Source organism: Colletotrichum tamarilloi, assembly GCF_030869305.1.
Source record: "Colletotrichum tamarilloi strain Tom-12 chromosome Unknown Scaffold_231.1, whole genome shotgun sequence".
NCBI lineage: Eukaryota > Fungi > Ascomycota > Sordariomycetes > Glomerellales > Glomerellaceae > Colletotrichum > Colletotrichum tamarilloi.
Genome location: NW_026849614.1, coordinates 1 through 13,381, shown reverse-complemented (window position 1 = coordinate 13,381; position 13,381 = coordinate 1). Strand labels below are relative to the sequence as shown.

The following is a 13,381-nucleotide window of genomic DNA, read 5'->3' as shown; positions in this document are numbered from 1 at the left end:
TCTTTATGTCAATTGAATCTCACATTGAATATTCAATCTGGCTGAGATTATTGCTTTTGATTTCACGCGACACTCACGCTAAATTTTCTTTGTTCTAGATCCCTAAGTTGCATTGATCAGGTGTACCTCATTGCCATTCAACACACCATCGATAGTTCACCCCACGTCTAAGATGACGATTGAAGTTACGGATCTCACAGAGGCGGATATTCCAGGGGCAGTTAAAGCAGTGCAGTGAGTATTACAGACATTGGCACGATACCCACGTCGAGTTCAAATTTGATACTAATGATCTACGCCTCGCAGACAAGCATTCAGCGGCGACCCGTACAATGTCTGGGTATACGATCAATCAAAGGTACACCCTCATCCCAACTCCGCCAAGCTATATCTCCCAGGATGCTCACCGTACTATAGTTCAACCAGCAACGAAACTACGAGTCCCTAGCTCTGCGTATGAGATGGGGCATGCGCAACGGCATATTCCACGTCGCAAAAGAACAAGGCAGTGATGAGGTCCTCGGCGTAGCAATGTGGCTTCCTCCACAGCCTGCCGACGCGCCGCCGACGTGGAATGATTGGTTTGAGGGGTGGCGGCTTTGGTTTGGACAGGTGAACTATAACTTGTGGTATGGACGCGGGGGTTTGAATGTCAAGGTATTTCATCTCCCATCTCATCTTATCTCATTTTCATTTTGCAAACCCCCCCCTCCTGACGAGTAATATAGCGATACTACATCTGGAAAGAAGCCCAAGCCAAAGCCCAGCGCGAGATCTGGACTGATCCTAGGGGATACTACTTCCTCAACATCATGGTCGTGCTGCCTTCCGCTCAGGGCAAAGGTGTAGGCGCAAAGATGATGAAGGCTGTTACGGACCGGGCTGATGAGGAGGGTGTGAAGTGTTATTTGGAGTCTAGTAAGGATGTGCCGAATGTAAAGATTTATGGTCGGTGGGGGTTCGTGTTTGAGAGGGAGATGATTTGTGATGATGAAGGGGATGCGATTCGGTTGTTTACCATGGTGAGAGAGCCTGGAGCTAAGGCTGGGGATGGTAGGGGTGGCGGGTAAGCGAGTGAGTGAGGAATTGTATTCCGTAGTTTATGAGTTTGGTATTGAATGGTGTATGAATTGGATTGGTGAAAACATGGTGAAGACTCTGTGAAGAGTGAATCTCTTGATTAAAACGCCTCCTTTTCTATCGATACCTGGAAAGATAGAGAGCGATGCTTGAATGCCAAGAGCTGAGTTCCGATGCTATTCAAACTTTGAGCCTGTTTTGCCGTCTGCCGGAGAGACCCCTCCCCCCGCATGACCGGGTTCGCGTTAGACGCAGTTGAAAATTGCGGGGGATTGTCACAAAGCTGGGCCGGGGGTCTCGGGATGCGCTAGCATTCGCTCATTACGAGTACCTTATTAGACTCGAATGAGTCAAGAGGTTTAGGTCGGTCTACTCAATGATAACTTATCTACTCCAACCTCCAACTTTGACTTCTCATCCACTACATTGAACAGTCATTAGGGCGAAAACCGTGTATTCATCCAGATCGAACTCTTGGAAATCATCATCTTTGTATCATTACCAAGACTCGCAGAATATCAAGGGTCTTGGCTTCACCCCCACTTCATGCAGTCCTCCAGCGCAATGCATACCAAATCAAGGGGCGGATGCCTCAGATGCAAGTCAAAAAAGGTATGGACACTGTGAGATCTCTCCCATCCTCTTCCATCATACAAACTGACATGCTGCTGCCAGACCAAATGCGACGAGAGGAAACCTGGATGCGCCCGGTGTGAGGAGAGAGGAATTCAGTGCCCCGGCTACGCCCTCAATGTGCGCTGGTCGCGAAAGCACCAAGTCCGCGTCGATCAAAAAGCCGCAGCTGAAGGCTCACCCAGACAACGAGGACCTCGAGAGTCCGCATCTCAAACAAGTCCACAGCCCATCGAAGCCGCTTCGCCAACCTCAAACCATGTCGACGCTAACGTGCTGCAACACGTGGACCCATGGCTCGCAAATCCCTTACAGTGGGATCTTCCTGCTCTGCCACAGGAGATGCCCTCCCTTGATGCTTCGTCGTGCGCTTTGCTTCTTAGCAGCCAGAATGTGATTCCTACAACGCCATTCTGGGATGCGCCCTTTATTAGCTCAGCCTGGACTGTTGATGGCCACAGCCCGACGACGTCGTCATCTCAAGCTGAGGACCGGGAGATGGATCATCTGTTCCAGAGTGAGAGCTCCGCAGCCAATGTTCAGGAGAATAGTATTCCGCCCCCGTTCGATAATACTCAATCCACGTCATGTAAACAATTCTTAGAGAGTAGCCCACGAGAGCTCGCCCATCTGCCAACATCACTTTCCGAATACTTCTTCCGCGAGGTCATCACGCTCTACTGCGCATGGGACAGCAAGACAAACGTGATGCGCAACATCGTCGAGACAATGTGGCAGTCCTCCGGCGCCTTATATCACACCATCCAGAGCATGGCCGCCGCCTGCCTCTCGGAAGACTTTCCGCACCTCCTGCCCGTCGCCCGGAGAGAACACGGCGACGCCCTCAGACTCATCCGCGACCGACCCTCGGCGCTACCTTTATCAACCTCAATGACTACAACACACAAGCGGGCCATGCTTCTCTCATCAACGCTCCTAGGCCACACATCAAGCTGGCTTAGCCCCCAGAACCTCGCAACAGACATGTTCAGAGCAAGCTGCAGCATGCTCAAAGACGTCTCCGCCGAGACGTGCGGCAGCGACGCAGACGCGAGCTTGTCTTTCTTCAGCGACACCATGGACTACTGGGCCATGCTCCTCGCCTACCTGACAGACAGCACCCAACTGGGCGACTACCACCACACCACATCCATCGGCCCGGCGGACCCGTCGAAGTCTATTGAGCCGCACCCCTACTCGGGCATATCCCACGCCACTGTCCGACTGCTCACCGACACGGGCATCCTCATCTTCCAGTACCGGAAACACATGGCCTCCGTGAAGTTCCTCACCGAGACGGACCTGGATGTCTTCCGCGCCGCTCTCCGCTCCGCAAGACAACTCGAGCGCGCGTTTCTTGCGCATCGTCCGCCGGACCTATCTCGCGTCACTGATCCAGGCGATCCGAAAACTCCGCTGCGGCATCTGGAGCTTATCGACGAGGCGTACCGGTGTACCGGTCTCTTACAGCTGTACCGCGTGTTTCCAGATTTGTTGAATGAGCGGTATGCCCCGTGGGACCGGGAGCGGCTCCTACGTCCGATTCCGCTATCTGCCGCCGCGGGATCGGGGTTAGACAGCGACAAGGTCCCCTCGGCGAGAGAGAGGAGGACGTGGTTGACGAAGCTTGCAATGTACATCCTCGGTATCTTGCGAGATATACCCTTTGAATCCCGGACGCGAAGCGCACAGCCTTTCATCATGGTGGCTATCTCGAGCGAGTTGAGGAGGGAGCCGCAACACCTACGGCAGCCTGATGCTATGTATGGTGAGGCCGGGGCGGATGTGTTGGATATCGACCCCGCGTCTATCGAGGTGGCGAGGGCGCGCAAGTTTGTGCGGTCGCGGCTGGCGGCTTATACGCACATTTTGCCGCTTCGGAAGAGTCGGGTCATTTCTGAGTTGATTGATCATACGTGGGCGGCGCTGGATGCTGGTGAGGAGGATGTGTATTGGCTCGATATCGCGCGTGAGAAGAATCTCGGGACGATGATGGGCTAATTCGGGGAGCTAATATGATGCATGATGTCTCTTTTATGAACTATATTCTATTCGGCCATGACAGTTTTCCATTGATTCTGTAGATAGGCAAGCCGGGACTAGCTCAGAGTTTGGACAGCTTGACCCCTTGAGGATTCGCGAGCTTTGCAAACTTGAGCAACGTCTCATCCGACGTCAATTTGCCTCGCAAACGCTCCTCCGTGACGATGTACGCTTGCGGGAACCAGTCGCCGACATCTTCCCCAAATATCATCCTGACCAAAGCCTCGCCCGTAAGCCAGCACTTGTCCATCCCGTACCCATTGAACCCGGCGGCGATCCACTGTCCGCCGCCGGCGTCTCCCGCGATAGAGTCCGGAATGTGGCCTACAATTGGGAGACCATCAGCCGTGTGACCTTGGATGCCAGACCAAATCGCCTCCACCTCGGACGTCTTCGCCTCGGGTGCCCACCCCTCAAGGAAGAATTTCGGCAGCACCGTCGATAGAGCATCCTTCGCCTCCTTCGGAACGTAGGTATCATCAGAAGTCAAGATATCCTTCATGTACGCCGTCTCGTTCCCGATCCAAATTCCTTCTGTAATAGGATTCTGCTGGAGATAGTAGAGGCCCGTCACGTAGAGACCGCTTCGGGCATCCAGGGTTGGTTTGTGAGACAGACTCCACGAGCGCGAAGCACCTAGGTTCTTGAGGGTCGGGCCGGGTTTCTGGACGGACATTGTGCCGCGGAAGGGGTATATGCGGCCTGCTAGTTGTGGGAGGAGATGTGATGCGTGGCCGTTGGTGCAGTGTATGACCTTTTTGGCGTGGATGATGCCCCTTGGAGTCGTGATGAGATAGGGGTATTCTGGGTTGGCGGACGACGAGAATTTGACCTGAAGCACGGGCGTGTTTGCCTCAATTGCTAGTCGGTCTTGGTATTGGACCAGAAGACCTTCGTAGATTCTCACGAGAAGACGGTACGGCCAGATGGCTCCGGCGTTGTGCTCTACAGCCCCGCTTGCATCTTTGATGTTCCATCTCTGTGATCAAACGGTCAGTCAACCAAGCTCCGAGACCCTCCTGCAGCATCCCGAATCACGTACTCCTGGCACATCGTCTCTCTCGATGATTCGGTGATATTGACTATGCTCTGGGACGGCCTTTTGGAATCCCAATACCGAGCTCTTGGCCGCGACCCATGTCTCATCATCACCAACAGCCATGACTTTGAGAACATCGCGAATCTGGCACCGCTCCTGGGTCTCCGGGTCCATACCTCTAACCATTCTCATGATTCGCTCAACATTCAGGATCGAGAAGCGGGCAATCTGCTTCGCTGCCTCGACACCGTGTTGCGCAGCTATGGGCCCGTAAGTATGCCCCGAAGCAGTGACGAGATGTCCGCCATTCCGGCCTGTGGCACCGCTTACGAGTGTCCGGGCTTCGAGGATCGTGACGTGGGCGTTGCGTGATGCCTGGTGTTCGAGAAGCGTCTTCGTGACGCTGCAACCGGTGATGCCGGACCCAATGACCGCGAAGTCGGTTTGCTTGGGAAGGGTGGGAGATTGGACTGATGCCAGGCGGTGCTCTGGAACCTGCCATGATGATATTGTTGGGTTTGGCCTGGGCAGGCCTGGGTCTTGGGAGATGGCCTTGGAAACTTTAAGGAGAAACCTGGCTGTTTCGGGATCTTGGAACAATTGGTTAGCGAACCATGCCTCTGAGGTTTGATTGTGATTACTCACTGAGGTAAGATGAAAGCTCATCTTCAACCGCCATCTTAAAGTTTCGGTGAGATTTGATATAAGTTGATGGCACCGTGGTAAGGACTGGAGAGGTGAGACTGATCGCTACTCCAGAGCTTCTTGAGCAAAATGATAATGAACACAGATCCTGGGCTCTAAGGACGCAATCTTCATCCACATTGACCTCGGTACCGATTCAGACGAACCATATGATCGTGTCCATTACTACCCTCATCGTACCGCTGCAGCGAACCCGCAATCTCTGCCGGTGTCGGCGAATGAGGGGGTCGGGATGCGGGGCATCGGGAGCGGATAGGGGCCCGCTCTGGCCTGCCGGATCGGGCAACTGCGTGCGAAATGCGAGCCGATAGCGCGGCAACCCCAGAAAACAAGTCCGGGATATGTTATCTCCAAGCTTTCTTCTGCGGACGAGATGGTATCTCGGCTTATCGAACTGCCTCTGGTCGGTCGACGCGAGTCTCGTGCTGCCATCTAGTTGGATCAAGTTGGTCACACAAACATGCACAAGAAACTTGCGTCTACTTAACTTGGTCCCTCGATACTCCACCCCCAAAACTTGAGGGAGGCAGTCTCCGTCTAGCCCCCTCCCTCTATCCTCCACTGCCTACGCATATATTCGCAAAGTCAGTCATCTTGGACGGGACCTCGCCCTTGGCGAACACTTGAGTCAGCAATACGACAATGGATCAGCGATCCTCCTCACTCGACAAGGCCTCAGCGGCCACAACACGAAATGCCGTCGCCGCCATGCCCGAAAAAGCGGACAATGAAGCCACGGAGCACGGCTCCATCGTCCACGGAGACGTCACCGTGCAAACCATGAAGCCATTCACAACTCTATCCGCCCTCGGTATCGGTTACGGAACCACAAACACGGCTATCGGCCTGCTACTAGTGTTCGGCAGCACTTTGCCCATGGGCGGCTCGCCGCTCTTCTTTTGGGGTTTCCTCGTCATGGCCTTTGTCGGCCTCGCAACTGCCACAACTCTCGCGGAGCTGGCTTCGGCTATGCCGCACCCAGGTGGGCAGTATATCTGGGTCCACCGGCTGGCGCCGCCGAGTTCTCGCCGGTTCTTGTCGTACATCACGGCCGTCATCAGCTGGCTTGCTGCCGTTGCCACAGGCTCGTCGGCGTGTCTCTCGGTGCCTGTCGGCATCTGTTCCATCATCACGCTTCTCGATCCAAGCTTTGTCTATAAGCGGTGGATGGGTTTCCTGGGTTTCCAACTCCTCAACATCGTCACCGTCTTCGGTGCGAGTTTTGAGAGCCTTCTGCCAAAGATTTCCAAGATCATGTTACTGTTTAGCTGCACCACCATCGTCGTCATTTTCATAACCCTGTTCGCCATGTCGGACGAGCACGCCTCCGCGAAAGACTTCTTCGCTACCACAGTAAATATCTCGGGCTGGCAAAACGGCATCGCCTTCATCATCGGAATGAACGGCGCCAACTGGAGCTTCTCGTGTCTCGACGTTGCAACTCACTTGGCAGAGGAGATGCCCCGGCCCAGCACGGATATCCCAAAGGCACTGATGTGGACTATCGTTGTCGGCCTCGTCTCCGGACTCCTCGTTGTCACGTCTGTTCTCATTAACGTTCCCGTCATTGACGGAGCCGACGACAACTCGGCCCTGGCCTTGTTCTACCGCATCACAGGCAGCAAGGCTGCTTCAGTGGGTCTCTGGGTGCCCGTCATGATCACAACTATCGGCGCCGTCTGGTCTATTCAGACCTGGCAGTCTCGGCTGGCGTGGACCATCAGCCGCGAGGCCGGTTTCCCCATGCACCATCACCTGAGCAAGATTGCGCCCTCCCCGCTGCATACGCCTACCTGGTCATTGATATTCTCCGCATCAGGGACTGCCATCTTCGGCTGCCTTTACCTCGCATCCGACCTCGCTTTCAACTCCCTCATATCTACAGGACTGCTACTTCAATACATCAGCTACAGTATCCCGGTTGTCCTGGCACTTTCCCAAGGCCGCTCGAATTTCAAACACGGCCCTTTCTGGTATCCTAAACTTGGCTTTGCTGCGAACATAGTCATGCTTGCATGGTCGGCGGTTGCACTCATCTTCTACTGTTTCCCCTATTACCTACCTGCTGTTGCAGATCAAATGAATTATGCTTCGGCTGTGCTTGTGGGCATTGCCATTATCACCATGTCACTGTGGTTCTTTTATGCGAAGAAGAACTACGAGGTCAAGGAATATCTAGGCCATTAGCCCAACAAACCTTTTTCACTAGTGTATTAATCATATACCCAGCAATCATGCTCTTCTTTAACACCTGATTGTATGTTCACGTCATGAAAAGTTTTATTTCCGTTCATCGTGTCTGGGTAGTCCAGGGGTTGCGACATAGCGCAATTCAAACTCATCACGACGAATTAATGGCAAAATCTTTCCAGTGCCAGGGCCATCAGACATCGTGGCTGTGATATATCACCTTATATAGGCGTCCCACTCCAATCAGAGTTTGTTGGTGGCCTGGCTCAACGGGAAGGCTGGTGCGGAGATTTTTGATGTCATATCACAGACTTCGATCACCCAACAGACTACATGCTCTCTATGATTCATCTAAGAGCACGCGATTCAGTAGCTCACATCCATAGAAGACATAATACCATGTTCTTGGATTACCTATAAGAGGTCTAATTCTCTGTCGCCAGGTTGAGTGACCTGCCTGTTGAAAGCGTCAGCGTTCTACGAATACGTTGCAATTCAATTGGGATACCCTCCTTTAGCCTCCGGGGGGGAGGAGCAGATTAATGCCGGTGGGATCTAATAATTCCTGGAAGAGTTTTTTCTCTTCTCTTTGGAGGGCTTCTGTAGATGAAACACTCTTAAAGACCATGATCAGTTGCGTTGCATTGGCTGATGGACGGCTATGGCTATGCTTAAGAGGACTTGGCTACCTTCAAGGGTACTCATAAGCCCAATTGCCCGGTCGATCGCTAGCCTTGCAACACAAGCTCTCTCCTTTGAGCCAAGACGGATCTGCAGCGGGCAGCGAAGGAGAAAAGAAGGCCACCTGCATCGGATGAAGCCGCACGCGCCAACGACGGGCATCCATGCACGATGGCATTGTGGCGGTATTTCCGTATCGCATGCGGCAACCCAAATCGTATAATCATCCAACCACAGCGATATCCGACGGCTCAGCCAGCAGTGATGTCCCAATTGGGTACAAAACAAGCTTTGGTTGTTATCAGCTTCCTTTATGTCATATTGTGAGGCTTTATTTAGTATCTGCCATTGCTCATCGCGTAGACAACGTTGCATTCGTCTCATCTTCTGAACCTTGGACTTGGGCCATCTAGCAAACCTGCCAGATGACAGGCCAAAGTTTCCCCTCTTCTGAAAATGATGCAATCTTGTACTTCTGATGAAATGGTATCCCGGAATCCAAATCTGCCGGGCCCGATTTATCATCGAGGCACCTCGCAGGTGTAGAGGACATGAAAGCAAGCCCAGACCTACTGCGAGCGACAAGAACCCCAATCCCATGTTGAGCACACATGCTTGTACTCGTGCAAGGAGTTTGCGGCATTTGTAATTTCGATTGCTCACATTTCGCCATTCAAATGGTTGGCGCGTCACTAAACTCTTACAAGCTTCTTTCCTCTGCCCGGGTGAGGTTAGAAGCCGGTGGCAGGACGCTAGCAGCCGAGTGATCAGGGAGCTAGAACTTTTGAACCTTGAATAAGTCATGGTGTAAGCGGACAATCCCGAGCTTTCTGCGAGACACCGGGGCTTTTTTCTTTTCACCGAGGTGTTCGTCACACCCTTAATCATCCCAGGTAAGTACGTTTCTTCTGCATGAATAATCTAAGGTAACCCACAAAGAACACACGTCAAGAGGGTTCCGCGGTTCAGACGAATCGCGAACGGACCATTTCTAAGAGCGGTGACTTCACTACGTAGCCAGACAATCAACTGCCGTGTTCGGCAATAGGGGGGAAATGCAACGTGGGGCGCTACCGAATTCCCGCTATCAGATTCGATGATCCGCGCTGGAGGCGCACGGGAGGGCGTCGACACTACCAAGCCTTATTTTTAACCTTTTGCTGAACATTTGCACTTTGCAAAACAACTTTGATCCTAGTAAGGCCAGCTGAGTTGATTGAGGCGCGATGGACTTCCCGAAGCCTCCGGGGGCTGTAAGCGCTTTAAGTGAGACAACGTAGTGAGCGCTGTGCGCTTTTTCGGAGGTTGTGAGTAATCTCAAGGTAGCATGTGGCTAGTCGTTGATCAGATCAATATGTTCGCCCACACCGGTGCCGTACAACCGTGCGTGGGTCTTTGCCTTTCCCGTGCTAACCGTCTCACGGTTCGCGATAGACCTAAAAGAGCGAAAACGCGTCATCTAGACTACTATCGCCCCCGGCTTCTACTGTACTGCTCGTGCTCCACGCGGCTAGCCCCATGTCATCCACATATCGCGGTCCGGACGCCAAGGCTGGGAGCTTAATCGGTCCCGCCGAATTCCTCTCCGCCTTGTGATAGTAGATGGCATGGATTGGGTGAGGGGAAGTAGACTGGCAGATGGTCAAGACACGGCATAGCTAGCTCGGGAGCCATCATATGTCGTTTGTGTGCTTTGGGTGACTTTGGAGGCAGGTTCTAAGTTCGTCTTATGGCGAATGCGAGGTATAAGAAGGCCCTTCAATCCGGTCTGTAAGGGATTGTGCTTCATCTCAGAATCATCACCTTTCAGATCATCTTGGAAACAGACACTCAATAACCAGTCTTTCGTTACAGCGCAATCTTTTCGACTTCGTCTTCTTCCAGTTTATTCTCCATCACGATGTATACCCACGGTGCTTTCCTCCTCGCTAGCTTGCTTGCGGCTCTGCCGCAGAGCCATGCCGTTCCGGCACCACAGTAAGTACTCCCACGAGCATACGATTACTAGGAGAGTGTGCCAACAGTTGAATAGAATGGGAGACTATGGCGAGAACAAAGGCCCCGTTGGCGGTGTCGATCCGCCCATCCCCACCGTAACTACACCTACGGGAAGTCTTAGAGGAGATTCTAGCCTTCTCGGAGGCAACGCAGCGCGACCTGACCCCGAAACTGGCGGCTCCGCCAATGTCGACGACGTTACACTCGTGCCCGGCCAGGAAGCAGACGGAAAGCTCGGCCTGTACCTGAACTTTGATGGTGTCGACGTCCCGCAACCGATCCGCGGCGGACTAGGATCTCCGGACCCGGGCCCAAGTACGTTGCATCCCTAGCGGGGAGGCGTTGAAGGGAGATGGATCATTGCAGGGAAGAGATGCGCTAACACATAATTCCCGCAGGAACCTACGACTATGAGAAGCTTAACCCCGATCTTTTCGCCCCGCCCGGCACCGACAAGGGCGATGTCGAGAACGCCATGTGGCCGTTGGGCCTTTCGCATAACCGTCTCGGCAGCCAAGAAGGCGCCGGCTGGGCGCGGCAGCAGAACACTAAAGTCCTACCTGTCGCTTCTGCGATGGCGGGTGTCGATATGAAGTTGCAGCCTAACGCTTACCGCGAGCTTCACTGGCACACCTCGGCGGAGTGGGCGCTCATGCTCAAGGGATGCTGTCGCATCGCAGCGATGAATGAGGATGGAAAGAGCTTCGTCGACGATGTGTGCGAGGGTATGTCTAGCTCGACCTGATTTATCTTTCTTATAAAGCTAACCAAGCTACATAGGTGATGTATGGTTCTTCCCGAAGGGTGTCCCTCACAGCATTCAGGCGTTCGACCAAGGCACAGAGTTCCTCCTCGTCTTCGACCAGGGAAGCTTCAGCGAAGAGAACACATTTCTCGCTTCTGAGCTATTCTTGAGAAACCCATTGTCCGTTCTTTCCAAGAATCTTAAGACGGATGTTTCTGCATTTGACAAGATCCCCAAGGATCAGCTTTATGTAAGTCAAAAGATGAATTGGCACGTCAGTGCATTAGCTTACTCATTTCCAGATCTTCAATGGTACACCTGCGCCGAAAGACATTGAAAAGCAGAATCAGACTTCATCGGCAGGATCGCTGACTGGTGCTGAATCATACACCTATCATTGGTCGCAGCAGAAGCCTTTCCAAGTCCCCGGCGGTTCCGTCAAGATCCTCGACCCGCAAACGTTCCCCATTGCGGAGAACTTCTCGGCTGCCCTAGTCGTCGTCCAGCCCGGCGCCATGCGCGAGATCCACTGGCACACCACAAGCGACGAGTGGAACTACTTTTTGCAGGGCTCCGGCCGCATCACCATCTTTGAAGCCCCTGAGGCCTCGCGTACCTTTGACTTCACCGCCGGCGATGTTGGTTACGTGAAGGTTGGTGACAGTCATTACATCGAGAACACTGGTACCGAGGACGTCATCTTCCTTGAGGTCCTTCAAGCGCCCAAGTTCTCGGACATCAGCGTTGCACAATGGCTGGCCCTTACCCCGAAGCAGGTCGTCAAGGATACCCTTGGCCTCTCTGACGAAGTGATTGCTGCGATTCCCAAGGAGAAGGAGTACATCAAGGTTGGCAACACCAACATGACGGCGCTGGCTGATGGTGGACGTAACTTCAAGAAGTTCAAGGCCTAGTTCCTTGCCTGATTTTCTTCATTTCTACTGTAAATATTTTCAGACGCGCGACTTTTGCGAGTTGGGGCTGGCATGGAGACAGGAGTTAAGTCGTTCGGTAGCGTGTGTATTTCAGTATCAACAGCAAGCGATATCTCCATGCGAGGTCTCTGACAGGAAAGATTGTGACACGTTTGTGTAGGTTCAAGCTCCGATGGCGAGCATGCTGATTTAACTTACGAAACAAGCCGAGGTTGACTTTGGCAAACCGTGTTAAGATGATCTTTCGCTGCTTGTAGGTGAAGTTCGAATTCCCGCTCAATAGACTTTTAGTAAGTGCGATGGCCCATAAGAAGCTTGGAGGCTCTAGGGACCTCCACCAGCTGCAAGGAGTGAATCGGGAGTTACTGCATCCGGTCAGCGGAGAAATCACAGGATTCCCGCAGCCGGGGCAAAAAACCAGCCTCGAACTTCTCGAAGCCTCAGCTATAGGGCAGTCCTATTCATCGCATTCGACGACCTTAAAGTAAGGATACAGTGTACAGTCTCAGAATAGAGGATGTTAAGGGGGTTGAGCTATGGAGCTGGTGTTATCGAATCGAACCCGGGAACATGCAACTTCTACGGAGATATTGTCTAAGTCTCAATGATAAAGCGATCGATGATAGTTGTGGCGAACCGAGGTAGCTCTTGAGTGAAACTTTTTGGTCTTTTAGTCAAATGCAAGGCACGCCATGCTCTATCTACATTAAAAAGAAAATTCAGAGACAAAGTCATAAGCTCAGTTGAATCCAGGACCTCTGCCAGCCTGGGTTCCGCAGACGCAGTCAAAGTCGTTGTTCGCCTTGCTGTTGCACTCGTTAGAACAACAATAGCATCGATGAGTCCGTGGAGGTAAACTTACTCAATGCAGACAGCCAAGTTTGCGGTTGTGTCCGAGCACTATGAAGATGTTTAGTTCGAGTTATGAGTATAAGTCCTAATGAGTAACCTACATGCTTAATGCACTGGCCCTTGCAGCCATCCCGCTGTTCTTGAGTCTTGCAGTTTTTTAAAAGCTACAAAAGTCAGCTACAGGAATTTTACAATCAGCAAGTCTCAGATCGGGACTGACCTCAGCATTTGAAGGTGTAAGTCAACATACCCACTTCCTGGCACCCCCCTGTTTCTGGCACCACAAAAACGATGGGATCACAACCCAACCTCCTCATTACTATTAACTATTGATCCTCAACCACACCCACTACAATACAGCTGCCAGCCTCACTAGGGCATTCAGAGTCGCTGGATTCAGCCGTGATAACCTCCCTTTCACCCGCTTCGATTTGAGCCCGATGGATATCCCTGATGTTCGCGAACTTCGTATTGGGATCG

General features: G+C 52.6%; 6 protein-coding genes across 6 annotated transcripts; 3 read left to right on the top strand and 3 right to left on the bottom strand.

Annotated features, from left to right (window-relative positions):
* Positions 1–172: 172 nt before the first annotated feature.
* Positions 173–3,714, top strand: CTAM01_16519 (uncharacterized protein; the record flags this gene model as incomplete). Its single annotated transcript, XM_060532512.1, has 5 exons — positions 173–234; positions 307–358; positions 418–657; positions 729–1,022; positions 1,756–3,714. 5 exons carry the CDS (start codon positions 173–175, stop codon positions 3,712–3,714), a joined length of 2,607 nt encoding a protein of 868 aa, XP_060372909.1.
* Positions 3,715–3,817: 103 nt separating this feature from the next.
* On the bottom strand, positions 3,818–5,474 carry CTAM01_16518 (uncharacterized protein; the record flags this gene model as incomplete). The annotated part of the gene is made up of 3 exons (XM_060532511.1): positions 3,818–4,735; positions 4,799–5,385; positions 5,441–5,474. The coding sequence occupies 3 exons, from the start codon at positions 5,472–5,474 to the stop codon at positions 3,818–3,820; spliced, it is 1,539 nt and encodes a 512-aa protein (XP_060372908.1).
* Positions 5,475–6,142: 668 nt separating this feature from the next.
* On the top strand, positions 6,143–7,687 carry CTAM01_16517 (uncharacterized protein; the record flags this gene model as incomplete). Its single annotated transcript, XM_060532510.1, has 1 exon — positions 6,143–7,687. The coding sequence occupies one exon, from the start codon at positions 6,143–6,145 to the stop codon at positions 7,685–7,687; it is 1,545 nt and encodes a 514-aa protein (XP_060372907.1).
* A 2,584-nt stretch (positions 7,688–10,271) lies between these two features.
* Positions 10,272–12,028, top strand: CTAM01_16516 (oxalate decarboxylase family bicupin; the record flags this gene model as incomplete). The annotated part of the gene is made up of 5 exons (XM_060532509.1): positions 10,272–10,348; positions 10,404–10,684; positions 10,768–11,094; positions 11,150–11,364; positions 11,417–12,028. 5 exons carry the CDS (start codon positions 10,272–10,274, stop codon positions 12,026–12,028), a joined length of 1,512 nt encoding a protein of 503 aa, XP_060372906.1.
* Positions 12,029–12,643: 615 nt separating this feature from the next.
* Positions 12,644–12,784, bottom strand: CTAM01_16515 (uncharacterized protein; the record flags this gene model as incomplete). Its single annotated transcript, XM_060532508.1, has 1 exon — positions 12,644–12,784. One exon carries the CDS (start codon positions 12,782–12,784, stop codon positions 12,644–12,646), a length of 141 nt encoding a protein of 46 aa, XP_060372905.1.
* Positions 12,785–12,788: 4 nt separating this feature from the next.
* On the bottom strand, positions 12,789–13,129 carry CTAM01_16514 (uncharacterized protein; the record flags this gene model as incomplete). Its single annotated transcript, XM_060532507.1, has 3 exons — positions 12,789–12,855; positions 13,003–13,047; positions 13,122–13,129. The coding sequence occupies 3 exons, from the start codon at positions 13,127–13,129 to the stop codon at positions 12,789–12,791; spliced, it is 120 nt and encodes a 39-aa protein (XP_060372904.1).
* Between the last annotated feature and the right edge of the window lie 252 nt (positions 13,130–13,381).